Source organism: Melanotaenia boesemani, chromosome 15, assembly GCF_017639745.1.
Source record: "Melanotaenia boesemani isolate fMelBoe1 chromosome 15, fMelBoe1.pri, whole genome shotgun sequence".
NCBI lineage: Eukaryota > Metazoa > Chordata > Actinopteri > Atheriniformes > Melanotaeniidae > Melanotaenia > Melanotaenia boesemani.
The window spans coordinates 27,488,341-27,513,069 of NC_055696.1; the positions used below are offsets into that span (position 1 = coordinate 27,488,341).

Below are 24,729 nucleotides of genomic sequence, written 5' to 3' on the forward strand. Positions count from 1 at the left end.
GGGCATTACATTAGTCTAATTTACTAGAAATAAAAGCATGCATAAGCACCTCCATGCTGGCAAGAGAGAGAAATGGGCTGACTCTGGTGATGTTTTTAAGATGATAAAATCCAGTTTTTGTTATATTTCTGACGTGTGGAGTAAAATCCAGCTCAGAATCGAAAAGATCACCCAGATTTCTCACACACTGAGAGGGATTAAAATGATGTAGTTTTGATAAAATGATCTCTCTCTTGCCCTCGGGACCAATAATTAAAACTTCTGTTTTATCCTAATTGAGCTGAAAGAACTTCTCTGCCATCCATGACTTTATATCTACAATAAAGTTTAAAAGGACGTTAACTGGCTCCAGGTCATCAGGAGACATGGTGATGTAAAATTGCGTATCATCAGCATAGCTGTGAAAATCAATGCCGTGTCTTTTGATGACATCCCCAAGAGGTAACATGTACAAATTAAAAAGTATCAGGCCTAAAATTGATCCTTGGGGAACCCCACATAGGATTTGATGGATTCTTGAGGAGCATGTATCCATACTTACATAAAATTGGCAATCTGTGAGATAAAACCATTTAAGAACAGTACCTGAGAGGCCCACCAGACTTCTGAGTCTGTGTAATAAAATCTGGTGATCAACTGTATCAAAGGCGGCACTAAGATCCAGTAGAACCAGGACAGAAGTTTCTCTGAGTCTAAGTTGGATCTAAGATCATTAACAATTTTTAAAAGGGCCGTCTCGATACTGTGGTTTGTCCTAAAACCAGACTGAGTTATCTGGCAGGTTGCACTACAAAGCATCCAATCTAATGTGGACCGAATGAATGCGCCCTTAGAAATAAAGATGAGGAAGAGTTCACATTTTTATCTTACATAGATGAATACACAGACGTGAAAAGGCTGCAAACCAGTCAGGATTGTTCACCAGTACTGCTAACAGACATGATTCTTTAGTGGAGATTACTGCATGGATTAGGGCTGTATTTAGGTCAATTTATGATCTACTCTAAAGACGACCACGGAGCATTTCATCCATCTTCTGTATTATTTACATGTGTAATTTGGGCCGTTTTCAGTAACCCAACAGAGTAGTTGGGTCCCTGAAAGTAAAGTTTTTAAGGTGTAGTTGCTTATTTGGGCTTGTCTTACTCCCTTTATGAAGGTCTCAATGCTGTCCACAATAAAGCAATAACCCACTAGTGTAAAGTCCACCCTTAACCCAGTAGTAAACTATCAGAAGCTTAGAGGAGTGGGGAGGAAGAATTTTATTAATTTTGATTATTAATATTTCATATTAATATCGAGGCTATTACGCAACACCAACAATACTCAGGTAGGCTGTAGTGCAGGGGTAGCCAACGTTGGTCCTCAAGGGCACCAATCCGGCAGGTTTTCCAGATTTCCCTGCTCCAGCACACCTGACTCAAATTAAATAGATCCAACAGCCTATAAGGATCTCCACAATGACTCGTTTGTTTTAGTCAGGTGTGTTAGGGCACGGAAATCTGGAAAACCTGCCGGATTGGTGCCCTCGAGGACCAGTGTTGGCTACCCCTGCTGTAGTGGTTAAACCAGGCCACTTTGGTACTAAGAGGCCCAAAGTGGGTCAAGAAAATATCAGCCCCACCATTACACCAGCAGCAGCCTGAAGAGTTAATCAACGGCAGGATGGATCCATTTTTACATGAAGTTTCATGAAGTTTCATGAAGTTCATCTGAACGTGGAGTTACCGAGTTACTTTTTTTGTTTTGATAAAAAAAAGTCATGCAGACTGAGGCCTACAGCAACACAGTTCATGCTGTAGTTCATCACTATGTCTGTGTCACTGGTTGTTGTATAACTTTTTTTGTTTTACTTAAATGGATTTCATAAGCAGCACACATATGAGACATGTGATAGACAGCCTCTATTAACAGAATATAATATAACAGAAGCCCTGAAAAAAATACAGTTTAATATGCAGAAAACCAGATGAAGTTAGTTTTGATCCATTTTTGTAGACTTAAATGACAGGTCAATTTAGTCTGAGCATGCTATGACTACAAATTTAAGCCTTCATCTTGGAGAAATGATGGGCGTTTTTGTTATGCTTTCCATCAGGATAATTAGTGCTGACGAGCAGAGCGATGCAACGGGCCCCGAAATGCTCATTTCCACAAAACCTAAAGTGCTTCACTACTAAGAGGATGTACTGATGAAATACAAATGTAATACCTCTTGAAACACAGTGCAAATGAAAACTTTCACCATCCTGTAAACATTCAGGCAATTACACAGATGCCCACACAGCGAAGCAAGTACAAGCGGCAGCTGCTAAATAAACTTGTGCACACCTTCTGCGTGGCAAAGGGCTCCCCTGACAGCTGTAGAGCTTTGCAGCAGACCGGTCTGTTCAGTGTCCCCCACACTCAGAAGGATAAAATGACTTTCTTGGGGCATTTTCAAACTTATTGGACTGATCAGAGCTTACAGTAATAAAAAGGAGAGGCATGACCAAAACAAATGGGATTGAATGTGGGAGTCTTTTTATGTGCATGTATATTTTTTAGCAGCATGTTTTTAAGAGCTGCCTGCTAATACTTATATGCTTTAATATTTAAACACAAGAAGGAATTTCATGTTGATCTTATGATGATGCTGTGAAGGAGGAACTTTCTTTACTCCTTATGGATTATTTATGCCTCTAAATCCGGACTACACAATTCAGTTTTATGAAGGCCGCAGTCCTGCAAGTTTTTTAATGTTTGCCTGCTCCAACACACCTGAGTCAAATGAATGAGTTATTGTACAGAACTTCATATGCTGTTGGATCCATTTAATTTGAGTCAGGCGTGTTGGAGCAGAGACCCGGAGGACTGTGGCCCTCGTAGGATCGAACTGAGTAGCCTGGTTTGACACAATCTCACCAAAATAATCACGTGTTAAGATTGGCAGTAAAACAATGATCAGAATGTGTAGATCAGTCATTATGCATAAAAATCTAATATATCAATAAAAATTGTGTTATATTGGATTAAGATCTGGTGACTGCGGAGGCCACAGAAGTCCAGTGAACTCATTGTCATGTTCTAGAAAGCAGGTGGAGATGATCTGAGCTTTGTGACATGGTGCATTATCCTGCTGGAAGTAGCATCAGAAGATGCTACACTGTGGTCATAAAGGGATGGACATGGTCAGCAACAATACTCAGGTAGGCTGTGGTGGTTAAACCAGGCCACGTTGGTACTAAGGGGACCAAAGCAGAACAAGAAACTACCCCCCACATCATTACACCAGCAGCATTGATCCAAGGCAGGATGGATCCATGTTTTCATGATGTTTCCACTGAATTCTGAGCCTAGCATCTGAATGTGGAGCTGAAATGGAGACTCATCCGACCAGCAACGTTTCTCCATCTTCTATTGTCCAGTGTTGGTGAGTCTGTGTGAATTTTGGTCCAGTCAACTGCTGCTAACTGGATATCTTTTCTCCTTTCACCACCAGTAAATCACTAGTTTCTGAAATACTTGCAACAACCATGCCACGTTCAAAGTCACTTAAATCCCCTTTCTTCCTCATTCTGATGCTCAGTTTGAACTTCAGCAAGTCGTCTTCACCATGTCTGCATGACTAAATGTATTGAGTTGGTGCCACATGACTGGCTGATTTATTTTTGTGTTAAACAGCTGAACAGGTGGAGCTGATCAGTATCTTCTGCTCTCTGTGGATGACGCAATGTCTGTAGGTGGTAACAATGAATTCTTGCAGCCCCCATCCTACCTGCTGATCTAGGATTAGAGAGAGTACACCTTCACCTAATTATACCTTTTGGATGTTAAATTTAACTTCTAGAGCTCAGTTTTTTAATCAGTATTCTTTATTTTCTCTACAGCTGCCATAAATAAGACAAAAAAGTTTTCATTCAATACTGCTATCAAGGCCTGGTCTTACAAAAGAAAGATGTCAAATGAATGTCTGAAATGCTGCACAAGTGGAACAATGCCATCTCCTTCTTTCATTCATATTCATAAGATGGTGAACAATTTGGGTGAGTTTCATAAGAGTCAGAAACTTATTCAAATCCTCAGACAGACTGAACTATTCTGTAAGAGGACCATTGTTGCAGATATGTAGAGCTCATTTTCAGAAAATGTCTCTGTTCAGACAATTTCTATGTTCTCTGTACAAAAACTGCTTTGTAATTTGAATTTTGCTAGCAGTCAGTCAATTCTATGGTGAGTCTGCAGGGATGTAATTTCTACTTCCTTCATACCGTTTTAGCTTTGGACTTTTTCAGCTAGGATCATTCAAGATGCTTTAAGCTTTTCAGTCATTCAATGGCACCTGCAGGAATGGAGCTGCAGGTGCAGGAGGGGATGTTTCAGAACAGATAAGCTTTTAATTTTATGTCATTGGCCACTGATCATTTAACTGAACCATAATGAATTCATGTCCTGCAGGGAGCTCTGATTTATGACTGTGTTTATGTCAAACCATCTCCACCTGTAAATCTGCGGAAACTGTCGTTAGTTTTATTGGCTACTTTAACAGTGGGGCATCACAAATGGCTGTGAGTTTTTCGCTGACTTTTTGTGTGATGCTACCAAATACTAAATATTTTCACATGTGGGGATACATGACTTGACCTTTTTATAGATGGTGTAGTACAAAACCTCTATTATCCATTGTGATATTTTGTGAATGAACGAAACAGCCACTATTTGGTGAATAGAAGCAAACTATTTGGTCAAGTTTAGGTACTGCATCATTTATTATTTATACATATGGGATAATGATGAGAAAATGCTCAGTTTTACTTTACTTACACAACACACTGACAACTAATGTTAAAATGTAGTTTTATAGTTATTGACTGATTAGTCCTGGCCAGACGGTTAATAAGGGTATCTAAATGAGAATAGGCTGATATTAGCTGGTTAAACCTTACTGGTGTCGGCCCGGTAAACTTAGCTCTGTGGTCAAATCTAGCTTCTTTCATTTATGGCTCTTGAGCAGGGTAAAATCATACATCCCATTCAAAAATCTAGAGAGATATTCATGCTTTTATCATCTGCCATCTACATTACTGTAACTCTCTATTTTGGGGTTGATCAGTTGCTGCTCCGTCTTCTGACAGGGAGACAACGATGTCAGCATATCACTCTGGTGTTGCTTCACTTCAATGGCTTCCTCTACGGTACAGGATCCAGCTCAAGCTTTTATTAGCTGTTTTTAAAAGTCTTAAAAGCACAGCACCACTTTACTTATCAGAGCTTTTAATCGTTCACAGTCAGTGTCCGAAATTAACTTTTTGACTCACCGGTCAAGTTGGCCGGTAGATGAAAAAAATCCACCGGCCAAACATATTTTTTACTGGCCAAATTATTAAATTATTGTACACACACTTACCTCTCACACATGTTATTTTCTAATACTATGTTGTGTTGTATCCAAACATGTCACAGCAACATTAAACAAAAGCAACAAGAAAAATGGTTTCATTTGATAAGGTGTTAATGTCTGAATTCATTAACTAAAACCTAATCAAAGTGTCCTTTGGCAAGACACTTAACCCCACATTGCCTCCCGATGTGCCTATCAGGGTATGAGTTTGTGAATGTGTTATGCTAATAGAAATAGCTTTATGCTAATAAAGCCGACTGGAAAAGCGCTACGTAAGTACAAGTCCTTTTACACACCCTGTTGTCTTTACTTAAAAGTTGTAATTTTTTTTATTTGAACAAAGTTTCCCAACTTCTGAGCAGATATTTGCGACAACCCTACAGCAGTATCTTGATGTTTAGAACTCTTTTACTGTTCAGCCAGCTGGGGTCTGGATGTAGTCCAGACATAAATGTTTTCACTTTATATAGATTAAACTGATTTAAACTAAGTATTAAATACTTTCATAACTTTAAAACACATCTGAAGAGCAACAAATATGAGATAGGAAGGGAATACTGTAATATGTTTAAATAATATAAGAGCTTCAAAAAGACGCACATCTTTATTATTAGATAACTGCAGCTCATTTACATCAGTTCTGACCAGTTCAGCTCTACCATGCATTTTTGATTACAGCCAAAACTTTTAAAATATTTATGAAGCATTAAAGAATTTTAATGATGACTCTATTTAGTCTATTTATTACATCTAAATTATCGTGGCAAGCTGCATCTGTTGGTAAATTAATGAGTGTAATTACTCTTCACCCAATATGAGCCATTTATCACTCATCTAAAATGATGAATTAGAGACTTTTGTCTTTCCTCCCTATTTTTCTAACATCTGATGCATTCATCAGGCAACAATTCTTTTTCCTGACAGGCTAAAACTGTGATCTTTCATGGTGATCAAAACTCTCACGACTTCTCCCTCTCTCTCTGTCCCCGTAAATGAGCACTGAAGCGTCGGTAAATCACAGCTCAGGCGTAATAACTTCCTTCATAAGGGTCTCTGAACCTGTCTCTGCTGACGCATTTACATGCACTATATGTCAGACGGTTCTTTCACTCGAGAGGAGGGGACATCAGCAGCAGCATATACTCACAGAGAACAGGTTTTTGTTTCATAATAGATGTCGACAATATGTAAAAGAATATTATTTTAAAAAAATCTTTCCGTTACTGTGAAAATACTGAGCAGAACAACTTGTTTTCACAATGAAGTCACCAAGTTAGTTGCTGTGATTAAGGAACACAGGACAAGAGAAGCAAACAATCAAATGGGGGTCTAAGAAACTAGGATGAACACTATATTTACTTCCCAAACTGTGTGTTGCAACCATTCATCACAGCTTATCTACTGTCCTTTGAGTTTAACTTTGATCTCCCACTGCTGTCTTCCTTAGTAATGAATGACTATCACAGACATTTCAGGCCTTCTTTCTTTGGCTAAAGTCACCAAACTGTTTTTACAACCACTTTAACTGCTTGTATGTGCTGTTCTATATCTTTTGGTTGTGATATTACCATGAGTAATAAAGATAGTGACCAAAACTAGAATATAAAGCAGCATTTTCTTTTAATCATGTCTTCAGTTGTCTTTAAGCACAAGATCAGAAGATATCTTTGTTTGTCAGAAATGCATATTTGAAGGGTCTTTTCTTTTTCTTTTGTTAACTCATTTCAATTCCCCTTCATGCCTAACGATGCTCAGATGTAGTCCTACATCTTTGCCTCATTTACCGTGCATAGATGTGTTAATATGCTAATCAGCCCCGCCTCCGCTGTCAGTGCTGCAGCTCCTCAACCTCGACTTTGCTCAAACACTCTGGATTCTGGCTTGATGATGTTAGCAAAAAGCTAATAATGTATTGTTAATGTTTCTGTTTGACAGCTCTGACAAGTCTCTGGTTCCAGACTGTTGTTCTGAGATGAAAATGCTTGGCCATGGACACTGACTGCTCATTCAGTTTAAGGAACACCTTGTGTTCATGTTAACAAAGCTATAAGAAGGATTTTCAAAGCAGTTCTAAATCTTCTGTCCTCATTTTCTTTAGGCAGCCTTCATTTTGTGTGGGTTTATTTGGAAGAAACACCCTGCCTGATGCGTCCTTCATCTTCTACAAGACCCTTCGTATTTTACTTCTGATTTATTCAAACTCTCATCACTAATGTGTATAAAGGAGTTTACCTTGAGTGCAGTTGATCCTAGCTCCAGGCCCACCAGTATTGTCCGATCAACCAGCTCTGCAATCCTGGGGTCTGCCACCTTGAGGGAGTCCTGGACCAGGTCTGTGACATCCACCTGCCAGTCTGGTCCCAGCATGGTGATGACCTGGTCAGTTCCCTCCGTTGATGTGGTGTGGAACTGGGTCAGGACCTTGACCAGAGCCCGCTGGTACTGCAGGGTGCAGCCTCGACTCACCCGTCGCTCATCCTCGTCATCGTCTGTGTCGCTGTCTCTGGTGCTCCTTGGATAGACAAAAGAAGAAAAAAAAATTAAAAATAAAAATGAAAAGTGGAAATTTGTTAAACACTCATTTAACTGCAAAAACAGAGTTGAAGGAATCTGAGTCTAGACTTAATATTTCTAATTTGACTTAATGTGTCTGTAACTTGCCATCACAGATGATGATAGCAGCTGAAGGGCATTAAGAGACTAAAGAAAAACATCAGCAGTCATAATTCCTTTAAATCAAGCATCTGCTGTTACACTCAGCTCTGTGTCATGATGCTTCATCTCAATTTGTGCCTTCTGTTTTTAAGCGTCTCCCCTCATATTATAATTTGATATCATAATACTGAGGAAAAACTTGGTGCCACTCCAAACACAGTCAATACATTGTTCTGATGCAGGGGTGATGAGTAAAACGTCCTCCAAGCTAGGAAAGAAGTAATGATAATCACTGCTAAGCGAAGTATTGGATGGCCTTCTTATTGCACAGGAGCCCTGTGCAGTAAGGTTAAACATGCCAGGTGCATCCCCTACCAAGCACAATCTGCTCTACAACAAGATGTATAAGCAACCCAACTTCCCTCAGCAGGCCTGACAATCTGCCAGTTCCTTCTTAAAAGTCCCTTCTTTGCTTAAGCTTTGCTTAGACTTAACCATCTGAATGACTTTAGATTCAGGAGCAGCAGACTACTAGGCATTGACTAAGGGCAGGATTTCCTACTCTTAATTCAAGGAATGATTATTAGGCTAAGCACTTCTGTCTCGAGGTCTCATAAATGCTTTAGACTCCCTGGACAACAAAATGCACTGCTCTATAGACTTCCACCTTCTGGGTTTAATTATTAATTCACCTGAACATGCTGCCTCTTTATTTACCACATCAATCCCTTTAGTACCTCAGCAATCTCCCTTTAATTTACCACAGGCAAGTTAAATGATGTTCACACACAAAAGCTGAAAGGATTCTTTGGCATGTCCACATACACTACATGGGCAAACATTTTGGGACACCCTTCGAAATTATTATAATCAGATGTTCCATATAAGGTTCATAAAGACACGATTGACTGAGTTCGGTGGAAGAACTTAACTGGCCTGCCCAGAGTCCTGATCTCAACCCGATTAACCACTTTGAGATTAATTAGAGCAGAGACTGAGAGCCAGGTCTTCTCAACACATCAGTGTCTGACTGCACAAATGCCCTTCTGGAAGAATGGTCAAAGATTCCCATAAACATACTCCTAAACCTTGTGGAAAACATTCCCAGAAGAGTTAAAGCTATTAAAGCTGCAAAGGTTGGGCCAACTCCATAATAAACCCTACAGATAAAGAATTAGATGTCCCAATACTTTAACTTTTTTTTTTTTTAAATTGACAATAATCAACAATGACAATACACATTTATGTCACGGTTTCTGGGTTTTGGTGGGTGTTTTGATCATGTTTAGGATTTTGGTTTTTGTCATGTTTAGTTCGGTGTTCTTGGTTTATAGTTCTGTTCATGCTTTAGCTTTCAGTTTTGTCATGTTTGTTTTTTTCCCTCTTGTTTTCCTGTGATTTCTGTTCTGCCTCATTAGATCACCTGGCCTGATTAGTCATCCACTTCACCTGTGTCTTGTTACTCCCTCTGTGTATAAGTACTCCTGGTTTCCAATCATTCAGTGTCAGATCCTTATTTGGTCATGTGTAATTTTTGTTCACTGGAGTTATCCCTGTCGTGTGTGGTTCCTGGTCTCAAGTTCTGGAAAATAAACCTGTCACCTGCACCAATTCTGCCTGCATTTGGGTCCTCACCTCCGCCCGCTGCATGTGATTTATACTAATGCAAACTTTAAAGATGTAGAATGTAAGGCTACAACAAAAAGCTGATGAAAGAGAGTAAAAAAAACCCAAAACAAAACAATAACAAATTGTTATATGAGACAGCACTGCATTCCTTCCCAGGCCTGGCGAAAGCCACCCACACCCATCCATGGTATAACCCAATGGAGGACCATCACAGGGCACATGGCCAGGCCATCCCCCAACCAACAGATTCTCCCTCCAGGCCCCCACATCCACACCTTGGTTAGGCCAACCTTGTTATGATGATGTAAATGTTAACTCAGAGGGGTATGAGTGTCTCAGCTAAGTGCATTGTAAAGAATGAGGTACACCCACTTATTCTGCCTGGTTGTGTGTGAGAGATGTTTTTTCCCCTTGATGAAGTTTGCTGCAACTGTGTCTAAAAGCATTAACATAACGCACCACCCACATGCCTCACTTAACCCTGCGAGTATGGTGTATTTAGTTGGTATGTGATGCATTAAAACAAGTGTGGTATGGTGAATAGTTCAGTCCTGGGTAGAGGATGCATGCACAAGTGCAACTGAAACACCTGAGCCAACAAGCCCCAAAAAGATCCAACCACAGCCGCCCCGTCCAACGCTCCACAGGCCGTGACATGCCCAAGCCCATGATGCCCACACGGAGCCATAAAGAACAACATTATAGGAGATGTGATATAATCATATGTATGCATCTTTATCTACTTATACCATGGTGTCTAGGTGTACAGGTGCTTATGCTAGTGGTTGTTGGTTGTCAGGCAAAGTAATTATGTAAGAAATAGGAGAAGGATGACCAAGACGGATGTGTGTCGGATGAGTTATTTTGTACTGATAGCAACAGCAATAAGATCAAAAAGTGAGTTTGATTGAAAAGTTAATTTGGACATAATGACAAAAAAAAAAAAAAAAACCAAACACACACACAACATGTGAACATTTTTTTCCTGATTTCCAGTTAATTAAAATAGTTTTTCTTGGTGACAGAGACAACAGTAGCAGGTTTTGGGATGTCCAAGTACTTAATATATCTCAGTGTTGGAATAGGTGGGATTCCTGTGAATCCCAAAAAGGTGGTGGAATATTTGTAGAAATGGGGTTGTATAAAGTCATGCTTAGGTTTGGATGTGGTGGGTGTGAAGGAGACTTGATTTGGTCATCATCAGGCAGCAAAAATACTTAATTAGGTTTAGAAAAAGGTCAGAACTTAGTTTAAGCCTTTAATGTTTTGGTGCAACCATTTGGTAGAGCAAAATTTTCATTAATGTCATGAATCTTATTAAAATCTGTCTTAGCCATCTCTTATGCTTAGAAAGGGTGTAAAGCTAAAAATAAGTATGTGTTTTGCTGTTACTTTTTCAATTTTTTATTATTCAACTGATGTCACTTTGTTAGCCATTATCCAGTTTGTATGTTTAAAAAACAAACAAAAACAAAACCAAAAAGAATTCTTATTATTATTTGCTTGAGGAAATAAAAAAATCTGGACAGGGAATAAAACCCAACTCAAAGTGAATGTGTACCCTCCATTTCACAGGCACATCTGCAGGGGCTTGAGCTTCCATTACAGGATCAGGACAGTGATGCTGCGGTAGCCATGAACACCTTGCAGGTTGTTTCGGCTTGTATCACAATGTGCTGCGTAAACACTGAAATTAATTTTTCCATAATCCAGACATGCGCTCAACCATTCCTCATGTGTGAATGTGAGCTTAGTTATATCTTTGCTGCTAAGGTAATGAGAGATCTAAGTGTGGAGTGAATAAATTGACTCTGGCCATACCCACTGTCACCAAGAATAAGTCCACTATGTTCTCCTCTCCTGGAGCAAACAGGGACAACCAGGGATCCTCTAGAGCAGACATGCAGGGTGAGTTAAAAAATAATAGGAAATACGGGAAAGGTGCCAGTGTGGAACCCTCTCACCGGGAAAAGAGTGTGTGTTAAAACAGCCTCATTCTCCATGGAGGCAACATCCATGGGTTGCTCCATTAATGTGCTTATTCTCAACTCCATCCGTAGAGCCATCCCACTCATCTCTTCCATCTTGCCTCTCCACGTCCCGTCATCATAACAGAGAAATGATGGAAGTTTGGGGCTTGTCATGCTGCACATGCGTTAAATGGATAAAAAATATTAATGCAATTAATTACTTAAATTAGTTAAATACTAATTTAAGTTATTTATCTTTGACAACCCTATTAATAATATAAAGATATTTGGATCATTTTATGCATATAAGTGTAGATTTCTTTTTAGGTTTCTCCATATTTTCCGGTACCTATAGAATATTAAGTAAAGGTAGAAGTCTATTGAGAGTAAGTAAAAAAAAAAAAATAAAAAAAAAAAGAAGAAGGAATATGAAATGCATTAAAATCTTAAGATATATATGAAGAGTCCCAGTGGTTAATTAGTCTAAAGCAAGTATTTTTATGTTCTAATTGACATTTTGTTAAATGTTTTTCTGTTTTCTTTTGTGCTTAGAACATTTGATAGTTGCTCTTTGATGAGCGGTGCCTGCATTTATTCAGTAAATGTGATCACTGCCAAGGACGTGTGCAAGATCTAAACAAATAGCAGTCTATAACATGAGCAGCGATGAGCCAACTCGTGGCAGAAAGAAATTTTTTAGTTTCATTTCAGCGATTTCTGTACAACAGCCTTCCAGCATTTTTCAGCTTTAAATGAAAATGTTTAACATCTGTAGCATCACTCTTTAAAATCCCGACAGGCCTCTTAAAAGTACCCATGCCCAAGAAATCGATCAGGATTATACCTACAGCCTGCTATGCATTTTGATTCAAAGGAAGTCAACAACAAATATGGAGCAGAGGCATGAAAGAAATACCCATTAATCATAAAGATACATGCACAAAACCAGCAGAAAATGTGCCATGAAAATGACAAATTTTGCAAAAGTTCCATGTAGATTTAAAGGAATTCAATTTATTTTGAACAACATTTACTTAACATGAGGAGCACGCCTGGACCTGTGAGGTTCATGATGTTTTCTCTGGTACAGCAAGAGCTTTGTTAAGAGAATGTATTTGGACTTTGGATTTTGAGCCTAAAAACTATAACCAAGACTCCACCAGTGTTGTGAAAATGTTCGTTTTTCTGTGAACGCAAACTGAATGCAACACATTTGTATAAAAAACAACTTGAATGCAAACTCGTTCGGATTATTTGAGGCCCGGTAACAGTCAGTTACTGCCTACATTTTTACTGGCACTACACTGACTTCACACTACGTTACCCATCATGCATTGCACCCTCAAGCATAAGTAAACCTGCAACGCTCCTCAACAACATTGATGCAGTCCTGCTTTGAAATAGCAAGTGGACATGAAAGGAAAGAAGCTGAAGATAAGCGTATGCATCACATGCATCGTGTGCTTATGGTTACTTGCAGGAATATTACGTACTGTCTGCTGAAGATTCAGAGAGTAAATATCTAACATTTCTATGCAAGTTATGTCTACCTGCACTTAAAAAGCAAGTTAGAACATCAGTCTCATCGACAAGAAACACAGAGTAGAAGCATCCATCCAGTTTGGGAGGATATATGCATGTCCTTGCTATTAAAAAAAGCCATTAGGAAAGAGTGGGAACCCCTGGCAACAGCCCCTAACAAACCAAATCACACTGCCTGCAGCCTTCAGGGGTCTGACTTTCCAGCAACAGGTTAGTTGGTTAGTTACATGTTTCTCAAGTTCAGTCTTTTATTCTCAAAAATGAACTAAACTAGTTCATGAGAAGAATGAACTTTCATAACACTGCAAACCACAGAGCTAAAGAGAGCTAACAGGAGGCACAGGCACAGTTTTTCAAGAGCATGGATTTCCAAAGAGTAAATTAAATCAAAAGCAACCATGTGATGTTTTTATCACTTTAAATGGTAAACTGATACAGGAGTGCACTGAAAACTTTGGAATCTAAATCTATCAAGTTCACCTCTCTACTCTGAATGTGGCTTCTGCGAGTCTCTATGTGCTGCACCTCCAGGATGCAGGGTTGCTGTTGTTCTTGGAAAGTAAGCGCGTTAACTCTGCAGCAGACAACGAAACTGCACACTCAGTTACTTGGTCGTTTAGAGAAAGAGAAAAACTCAGTCTTTCTCAAGGAGTTTCACAACTTGGCTCAGGTCACTGCAAGTTTACCTTCCAGAGTCAGAACCTGAAAATAAAGTTGATATTTTCTCTTCCCCAGAAGAATATTGTCCGTTCATATTAGAATCTCTGATACAAGCGCAGAAGCTTGAGCTTCAGTGCACATGGGCTGCCTGCATGATTACACTTTCTTTCCTTTTTTAGAGCATGTTACTGGATAACACGGCCAGTGAGCAATTCTGCTTGCACTGTAGTAAAGGCCCACTGCAGGCCAAGAGGCCCTGATGTGTGTGGAGGTTCAGTGTGTGTCACTTTGCAGAAGTGAAGGGATGTAAGATGGAAAGAAAACAACATAAAGGAATAGAGAGTTAAGGAGGCAAGAAAGGGAGTGTGGGGGGTTAGAGGTTGTGTAAAGGAGAGTCAGAGTGATGGTGAGAAAAGGAAGAAAAGCGATAAGAGTGAGCGATGGGAGGACTGAGAGGAGTTAGAGGAAAGACAATAATTCTGTCTTACAATACAGATAATCATCATGATTAGGTGCTTTTGAAGTGTGTTTGGGCTGACTAACGAGCTATTACTTTGTACGAGAGATCTTGCTTTCCATCTCATGTCTGAGGGGTTATTTACAGTGCTTTGTTAGGCTTTCTGTCAACGTCATATAATTCATTATCACAGCACATCATAAGGACTGTAAATAAACCAGGCCAAGGTCAAGACAAACACCGGCTGCTTCCTCATGCCAGGGCTATTGTTAGTGTCAGCATTAATCAGACATGAGTTCATGAAAATCTTATGACTGTCTCTCCCTTCCTGGCATCTTGGTACGATGGTGGTCGTGAGCCATTGTTGGCCTTGGTCTTTTGATTGTGGCACATGTCCAGCTTGTTGCTCTACAAGTCAAAAGATGTTTCAAAGTCTTCACACTCAAGTTGAAGCAAGTTCAAAGTGCATAACTTTAATTTTAAGTCAGCTCATAAGGTATAATGTAATGAAACAGAAACAGACACAAGAACCTGGTTACATGAGACATGAACATAAGCTAACTTAGTAAACATTGCTCAACCTAGTAGTATGTCACACATGCATATAGGACGAAATGTACATGTGTTTTGTAGGGCTGTCAAAAATAATGCATTATCGACAATAACTAATTAAAAATATTAATGCAAATAACACATGCATGGCATGACAAGACCAAGACATCTGTCATTTCTCCGTTATGATGGCGGAACATGAAGGTGTCTGAAGGCGAGATGAGCTGGCCGGTTCTATGGATGGATTTAAGAATAAAAAAAAAAACTTTTCCTGGGTTTTAGCCAAACACAGTGGCTGGTGTAGTGGCTCTCTGGTCGTCCCTGTGTCTGCACAGCATGGCTCCTCCTCTCCTGTTGTTCTGGGAATCTTGACAGATGTGTGATCAGCTGATCGGCTTTTCTGTCAGAAGTACTGTTTCTCTTGTTGTGTTTGTTTATCAGTCAGCTGAGGAGCAAACCAGCAGTTCGTGTTTCACGCTGGTACATATTTACCCCAAAGTAATGTTCTTCAATAACAAAGTACTATGCAGTGGTGGGTTTAGTAAAGTTTTAATGGGGACCAGGCAGGGGCACTGGCCAGAAAAAGGGGGGCACAAATGAGATCTTTTTTTATGTCTAGATTTGATGAAATATTGAACTGATTATTAAAACTACTGAATAGTGATCATTTAGTGTAAAAACAGCCAATAATATATATTTTTTCTATCAAGAGGTGTTTACTTTGGGTGATGCTGCTCTGTAGGACTTTTATCACTGCTGAACAAACACTCACACTTCAATGATAAAAGGAAAAAATGTGTTTTTAGCCAGATCATTAGTTTTATCAGCAGTTCTTCAGTTGTCACATCTGGTGGTTTTATGACGGATATTATCACCACGGAAACGGTTGGTGAGATGATAATTTATGAATTCTGCATTATAATCTAGAACAAGGTAGAGATGATGCAGAACAACATATAGAAGTACATTAAATGCTGCATTTACTGACCTTTGGACATCTGATGTTTACCCAAGGGAAGCTCAGTTAACAGTAAATATTTGTAAGAATTGGCTCTTTCTGGTGATACAATACAGTAAAAACACACATATTTCAGGAATAGTCGCGAATGGTGATTAATCAGGATTAATTAATTTGTAAATTCTGATATATCTGATTACATTTTTTTAATCATTTGACAACTCTTGTGTTTTGTTAAAGTAATATTTCAGGTATGCTTAGAAAGGAAACAACCCCAAACCAGTTGCAAATCCACAAGCATGTTCAGAAAACTTCAGGGTCCAGATTAAGTTCTGCTTTTAAGCCAACCAAGAGACTTGGTCTAATATTGGCAGCCCTGTGATGCAGTGTAGAGTTCCAGGACAAGCCAGTCTCTGAGAACTTACTTGCAATTTTCTTGTCAACAGCCAAAAATGTTTTTATTTATCTTTTTTTTTACTTATGACAGAAGCTGTATGCAAAAATGAGAACTGGTGATGGTTTGAGGCTTTCATTTCTCTCAACATTTGGTGCCAAGAACCGCAATGATATATAAATCTAATTCATATGCACTGCAAACATGCTGTTCTCTGAGAAACAATATTTTTTCAATCTGTGCAGCAGTCTGTGCATCAGAATATGCCAAAATGTGTTTCCCTTTCTGACTTTCATAGAAGACAAGCTGGAGCAACTGAGGTCTCAGTAACAAAAATCAGGGATCTGTTAAAATGTTTAGAACTAGGTCAAAGTCATGACTGTATGTCAGACAAGGAAAGACTAAGTCTGGGAAGTATAACTCGGTGCAGAAAGTAGAAAGCTGTCACAGTGACTGCAAAATATTAAAATACATTATAATGAGACTTCTCAGAAGAGCAGCTGCAAAACTGACCGGAGAGCAAAACCAGCATCAACCAAATCACCACATCCAGAGCTCAGTGCAGCTGGATCACATAGAAAGGTTGCTACTGTCATATAGTGTTAAACCACAGGAGAGTTGGTCCAACTATTTTCATGCTGTCTGTTTTTTTCTGTTAAAATAAACAGAAAAAACAGAAAAAAAAGATCTTTTTCCTGTTTTTGTTTCCTGAACCAAAATGAAAAATTGGATAATGAACCGTTATGCATTTTCAAATTTGTGCAAAGACTGACAAAGGAAAAACTGAGTAACAAGCACTTAGACTGACTTCTTTTATCATCTAAGAGATGTAACTTGAACTTGAAATGATCTCTGCTACGTGTTCGATGTGTTGCATGTTCGTTCAAAACTGTTAAATTCAGTTGATCATCATGATAAATACATAACGACTTAAATATTTCCTGACTTGTGCATTAAGATATTACTCTGTCCTTGTGGGAGTATGATAAACCGCATTGAAAGGTTACATCACGTAATCAAGAGCAGCGAGAGCCCATTGATGGAGGAAATTGTTGTTCAACCATACACTTTCAATTCAGCTGCCTTGTATCCATGGATACAGGTGTTAACAAAAACATAGTTTTCTATAGTTAAAATAATTTTCATGTTCTTAATGCACATGTGGAACAAAGACAGGAAATATCTCCTTGTGTGTATTTATCATGATGATGACATAAGCTCAACACACTTTTAGATGTGTAGTCAACAGTGTGCATGGGGCGGAGTTCATTTCTGGGTCATGTGACTTTTCTCAGATGAAAAAACTAAATCAAATCAAGCTGCTTGTAATTAGTTTTTTCCATTTTCATTCTGTGCACAAACTAGACACTGGATGAAGATCTATTATCTAATTTTTATTTATGGTTTAGGAAACAAGACGCTGCTGTCGGGCAAAAACCTCCTAATGTCCAAAATTCGTGATTTTTGTTTTCCTTCATAAATCAGTACTATTGGTCACCCTTTATGTCTGTCTGTTGTTTTACAAATATTTAACCAAAGATATATGATTAAAACACAATACAAAGTTTGATGAAATTATGTCCAGTTATTACGAAACCATACACTTTTCTTTCATTTTTTGAAAAATGACAGTTTGAGATGGGAGGTTTGCGCCTGACAGCAGCGAAAACTGAAGAGCTTTCTCTTTTTTTCATTTTTTGTTTCAAATGACAAAAACGAACAGCCTGAAAGTAGACGGACCCTAGTCGACCTCTGAAAGGACGTCATTGTTTTTGATGAAATCCTTCTGACACTGTCAGTCTCAGGTCAATGGTGGTTTCCCACGTTTTCACAACAAAGATGCAGAGCACTTGGTTTGACCAACACAAGCTGCATTTCTTTCAGTGTTTCGCAAGATTAAAGTGATATTTATAAAATTTCGACAAAGCACAATTGAGATTTGCAAGTGTTTCCACTGAACCGTGTTTAGCGTCTGGTGACGTGTAAATGCAACAAATGCATTTCCATTACGCTTTTACAATATACTTTTTGAAATGTAGGTCTTTCCATAACATTTTTTTTTTTTTATGCAGTTCAAAAGCTACTGTCATCAGATATGAACATAATTAAACATCTCTGCTGTGTTTTGGTGCTGTAATCAAGGAATCTCTCCTTGGTGAATAATTTACTGTCCAAAAACCTATATGACCCCCTCCCTCCACATACTGACATAATCACAGCTGCCAAGACCATAGACATAGTGTTTCCATTACTCTGCCCAATCCACATAAACCTCAATGTGCCTATATGTCGTATGTTTGAAGCATGTTTCTTTTTCTATATTCTTCCAACCTTAATCCATAGTGATTTGTACACTAGCTCATTCCCCATGAAATAAGATGTGGGCTGCTTATAAAACAAAGTATATGTAACTTAATCAGTCATTCCAGAAATGCAAGCATAAGCAGGAATTAATCTGCTTCTTTACATGTCTTTTTAAGCTGAAGCTACTGATGTTTATGCAACACAAGTTCAGCTCAGACCTCTGGCTGATTTGGTATCAACTTAAATTAAACCAGTGATTGTGTTTTAGTGTGAAAACACACCACGGTTCATCTTTAAATATGGTGCCAAGTTTGTGGCTGCCTGCTGTATCGAGGGACTGAAAAACAAATGATGTAACATTAAATGAAATGCTTGGTCCGACATCAGCACTGGAAACTCATCCACTCCGGTGGGAAGGCTATTCTGGTCCATGTCAGCTGCTCCGACAGTCTGTATGTGGCATGAATGATGGGCTCTGCCTTTGTGTGCTGTTTCCTGATGTGACGCATGACTACGTGAAAAAGTGAAGAATATCACACACTCACAGTTAATCCAAATGAGAGCGAGCGAGAGAGGAATGCTTCACCTGCTGTGAAATGAATTCGTCCGGCCTCCCTGTTTGACAATCATAGCAACAGAAAATGGCTCACAAGGGGTCTCTGATTATTGTTTTCATGAAGGCAGAAAGAAAGTTATATGCATAGTAAATGGGCTGTAAGAACTGTGGAGCTACACAACTCCAAACCAAAGAAATCTGAGCCACCGAGTATAAGAAAAGGAATATAATGTGACTTATGGACAAATTGCAGACCTTTTAAATGATGAGGTCTAACATTTCAGAAATCTGATGCAAACATGAACAAGATGATTCCTTATCCACAGGATTCTGCATGAATAGGGAGGGTCTTTTACCAGTAACGAATGAATGCTGCTGAAGTGGGCATTTAAGACACATTTTGAATGCCAGAATAATATACCGTCTATAGCTTATTATAGCCCATTGGGGATCTTTGAAAAATGAGACTATGCAAGATGTTTCCCAAGCACTCAGGCTTATTTGAAATTCCTTCATTCTTCAAACTACTGTGTAAACACACCATTTGTATTCAGGTTGGGTAGAAATGGAGTCGGTCTGCAGTGATATACTCCAGCAACGACGATAGCAGCCACCCGTGTGAGTGTTAATGTCGCTATTAAACAGTTGCTGTGGGATTGTTTGTTTGCCCCCCCCAAACCTGAGAAAACATTCTTCGTTGAGGTTCTGCCTCCCCTGTTGCCATTACACCTCATCTTTAGGTGTTACATTTTGAATGCTTTAGGGCAACAGCTCATTTATTTATTTATTCTGTCCAGTTAGATTGAAAATGCTTTTTCATATATTGACCTGACGGACAGACAATGGGCTTTGGTTTTATGCAAATGCAAGAATATAAACAGAATAAACTAAGGTTTCTGATGCAGTTTAACATTTACAATTAGAAACAAGACTGCAGCAGAAAAGGAGCAAAAACTTTACTCATAATTTTGGCTGGCAGCTAACTCCCTTAAATAACTCCCTCCTTTGTGTTCGTCCTGAAAAGCTCTCTGTCTTCTTAGCTCAGAGTCAAATTAAGTCTGTGTCTCTGCTTTGTTGTGTGAAATAGGCAAGTATGACACATACATGACAACCTTGTAGCTCAAAATGCATTTGAGAGGTTTGTGTCACTCATTACGTTTCTTCTTTGTACCTGAGGCATAGCGTCTAATTGGACCAAAACATGCAAGTACCCATAAAATCCTGGATAACAGAAAGGAGGCTGGAAGACTAATGTGGAAAACTGCAAAGCTCCACTTACTTTGGATAATGAGTCTTGTGGTAATGTGCAAAAACAAAATATCCAAAATACATTCTGTGCTTTTCATGCTGTTCCTTTTGCCATGAGGTTGAAATGAGAACGGACAAAGAGTAAAGACCTTTCAGGCTCCTCTTGTAAATGTTTTGCAGTTGCAGCTTTGATGACGAGGACATTTAAGGAAAGCTTTGTTTGTCCAAACTTTTGGTCTTAATTTTCACTGTTGTACTGATTATTTGTCAAATCTGGTGCATGTGCAAACCAAAACAAACACTATATTCTCATATCTAAACTTCTAGGCTTTGTTAAATGTTCGCATTGACCATGAAAGTTAAGAAAATATTACATCAAGAAAATTCATGGCACATAAAACTATAATTTCCCCTGACTTACCTTCGGTCGGGCAGAATGGGAACCCTCCATCCTTTTATGAAGCTGAGATTGTTGTCAGAAAGTTCCACCTGCAGAGGAAGTTTGGGCACCCAGACGGTGAGCTCCAGCGGTGCGCTCAGATGCTCGTAGCTGAAGATGACCCTGGCGTTCATGGAGCCCCGCGTCTCTTTCCCATTGACAAACACGTAGTCACAATTCATGGACACCTAGGAAAGATCATGGTCAGGAGTCAGAGACCATCTATATGGTAATGGTCATGTCAGTGTCAGAGAATCTAAAAGACATGAAGTGATATATGGCACATATGAAGGTAGAGCAGTTCAGGGTTTAAACTTTCTCTTGTAGGCAGGAAGATGATGTGAAATTTTATTGCACAGTTTTACCAATAATTTAACTTAGTCTGAAATGTTCTTTCATAAGAAAAGTATTTAAATAATTTTGGATTTGCATACTCCTGGTTTTAAGAAATCTCCATCCAGTTACCGTTCCATCAGCTTCATATAGCTGTGGATTATCAGCTTTTATATAGGAAAGATCTTAAAAAGATAATGTGTCTACTATTTTCTTCATTGCTGCGAGCAGGCGCTTCTCTAAACTCATTTGCATCCTTTACGCAGTCAAATTAGTGCCTCTATGTAGCCCAGCGTTTGTTAAGCATGCACAAATTAGTCATTCAAACCACGTCACTGACCCCACCACCTCTCTCACACTCTCATTATGATGATCAATTAACAATTACATGTAATATGTCAAGAAAAGCTTTAAGTCAAACATGTCATTCAGCTGGCATTTCACATGAACTTTCACCTTTTTAGGACATTTCCATGTCATATGACGTTATCTGTGATACGTCCATGAGACTGCACTGAGAGGACTTTTCTAAATTTAGTTTAAAACCATTCTTTTAGGCTTTTCCATCGAGTCTAAAATCTCTGGCTACATCATAAATACTCGTCGCCATCCAGCACTAAATTATTAACTGCAACGGATCTAGAGGGCTTTGCTTTTGGGCTCCCATTGAAGATTTATCTGGTGTTGGGAGGTAGCTGGCATTGTAATCAGAGGATCTAATCTCCTGCAAATGGAGGTCGGGCTGGCCAGTCTTCTCAGGGCTGAAGATTCATCATAACTGGGAGGAGGTCTGGGTAATATAATTCCCACATGCAGACAGGCCAGGGTGGGGGCAGGGAAGGGAAGGGGGGACCTCTAAAGATGACAATCTTTCCCCCTGCTTCTGTTAATGCAATTTTTGAAGTTTGACCTCGTGGGCAACAACAAAATCAGGCCTTTTGTGTGCAGCTTGCTGACATGTAATCTCATCTATACAATCTGAGCAACAAAAGAGAAAGAAGCAACTCAACATAATGACCCCGGCCACCTTTGATTGATCACAGCGGGGCTTGCTGTTTGTGGAGTTGACACACACACACACACACACACACACACACACACACACACACACACACACACACACACACACACACACACACACACACACACACACGAAAATATGCCCAAGCTGCAGCACCACTTTGGCTCCTGGAGCTATAGCTGCTGATAAACTTGGCTGGCTAATTGCAAGTCAAAAGCTGTTAGCGACTCTGGGTATCAGTGGTCCTGTGGGGGCTTGCTGAGGAGAGCTTTCACACACTGAGCCACCACATGCCGTCACACTGCTGCTAATGCGCTATGGCATCCTCCATGGTGCCAGCAGATTGCCTGGGTGGAGACAGATCATCAGGACAAGCATAAGAGCTGCCTGGGTGTCGGCTGTGCACTGGTCTGAGGGTGCAGAATGAGAGACTGGTTGCGTTCTTAAAGGTGAAAACACCCCAGGGCCTTCCATTACATTAGCTAATTTCCTAAGCAAAGACAGCAACTTCTGTCCTGTAGGTGAGCAATGCTTTAATAACATCCCCACTCATATAGCATCACTAATATTGCCAAGTCCTCTGTTAATCTGTATTCTGGGCTAACATAGCAATTAAATTCATTTTGTTCACACAGTCAGTTTGGAAATTTAGCCAAACACAGATCAGCATAATCTGCTCACTATTTAACAATTTTGCAGTATTACCAAAGTCAGATTAAGAAAACAGTGGTCTGATTAAATATAATTTTTTATCTGACTCACTCAGTTCACTCACAATGTTCCAGTCCCAGAGAGTAACACTGATTTTACATGAAAATATTTCCATCTCCAGACCCTGAGGCAGGCTAACCTGGTGTCATCACTGCAGGTCCTTAATCAGGTTTGTCACAGCTCCTCTACAGCCTTTGAACAGGGTGGGTGGTAATGAGCAAAATGACTTCTAGGGACCAAGATGGACTCATACAAAATGACCAGTCTTTTAGATGGGAATATGTCTAAATGAAATGAGTAGAAAATCAACAAGGCACTGAAATAAGCAAGAATATTAATAACAGTGAGAAAAACAGCACCAATCTAATCACAATTTAAATTTTTTCCTTTAGCTTTGTATTGACTGGGATGGCCATCGTGAGCATCTTGTACAAAAAGCATCTTGTATAAAAAGTTGGGATGTGCATGATTAATCGCTAAGTCAGAACAGTGCACAAAATCAACTACTGTTTTTAAGAGTTGGGTTTTTGTTTGGGGCTGGAGGAGTTTTATGTTGATGAGGTGGTAGAACGACAGAGAGAAAGACGCAGCGCTGAGTGCGTGAATATCTGAGAGAAAGCGCAGCAGAAAAAGTTAACTGTGTGTTGAGTGGTGAATGCCTGGTTTTTGCAACAAGCTTCAGCAACAAATGCAACAGCTCCTCCGGTTGCAAGCAGAGTTCTACGTCTCTTTTCCTACCACGGTGAAGTGAAGGGGGTAAAACCTGAAGCCAGCTGGAGCTTCGGTCCAGGAGGAATAATCTCCCGTGTCTCCTGACCACCGTGTGGTGGCAGAAGCAGGAAAGTTTAACAGCTGTTTCTGCTGAAGTTTACACATACAGCAGAAGCAGCAGACTGGAGCTGCAGATTATAGCTATATGCTTATGTTTAGATCACCTGGTAGAGCAGCTGTGCCATAGACAGAGGCTGCAGCCCCTTGATGCAACTGGCCCTGGTTCAAACACCAACCTAAGAACCATCGCTCTATGTTAATCTCCCTCTCTTTCTCTCTATTTGTCTGCCCCCTTTTCATATATATATATATATATATATATATATATATATATATATATATATATATATATATATATATATATATACACACACACAGTGGTCCCTAGTTAATCGTGGGAGTTACATTAAAAAAATAACCCGCAATAGGCAAAATCTGCAAAGAAGTCAGCTTTATTTTTTACAATTAATATAGATGTTTTAAGGCTGTAAAATCCCTCATTTAAACACCTTCAAAGTTCACACATTTGTAAAAATAAGTTCAGTATTACAGAATGAAACCGCAGGACACAGAACTTATTGTGCTGTAAAAAAACAAAAAGTATTCAAAATTACATAAAAAAAAAACCCAAAAAGCAAAGAAAAAAAACGCGAAACAGCAAGGCCACAAAAGGTGAACCACGTTATTGAGGGACCACTGTACACACACACATATATATATATTTATATATATATATGTGTGTGTGTGTGTGTGTGTGTGTGTATATATACGTTTGTTATTAATTATTATTAATAATAATGTGTTAATAATGAGTTAAAAGAATGAATGCATTTAAATGCAGTTTTCATTCCAAACAACACAGAATGTTTATCAGTGTACGATTTCTGGTTTGATTACAGTGACACACACATCACAGCTTGGGCGCTATATTTAGTGAGTTTTCAGACCCCTCAAGCGATTTCATTTTTTAAAATGTGACTAGCAACAAATCTACAGACTTTTTCTGGTAATACTGAAGGCTTCTGGAGACTGATGTTACTTTTCTGAATGAGCAGCAACGCTGACTCAGACCCCTCCCCGTCCAATAGCCTCGGTCCTTCTGACTGACGGCATCAGTCCCAGCTCCCAGCTCCAGAGCAGGAGATGCTC

General features: G+C 39.3%; 1 protein-coding gene across 2 annotated transcripts in view; it reads right to left on the reverse strand.

Annotated features, from left to right (window-relative positions):
* The window catches only part of tmem132e (transmembrane protein 132E), a 505,320-nt gene that overhangs the window by 29,225 nt on the left and 451,366 nt on the right, over window positions 1-24,729 (reverse strand). For both annotated transcript variants that reach the window (XM_042008262.1, XM_042008261.1), the window contains 2 exons: window positions 20,727-20,932; window positions 7,613-7,892 (listed from right to left, as the gene is read on the reverse strand). In XM_042008262.1, coding sequence (XP_041864196.1) covers window positions 7,613-7,892; window positions 20,727-20,932 — 486 coding nt within the window. The remainder of the gene's footprint in view (window positions 1-7,612; window positions 7,893-20,726; window positions 20,933-24,729) is intronic.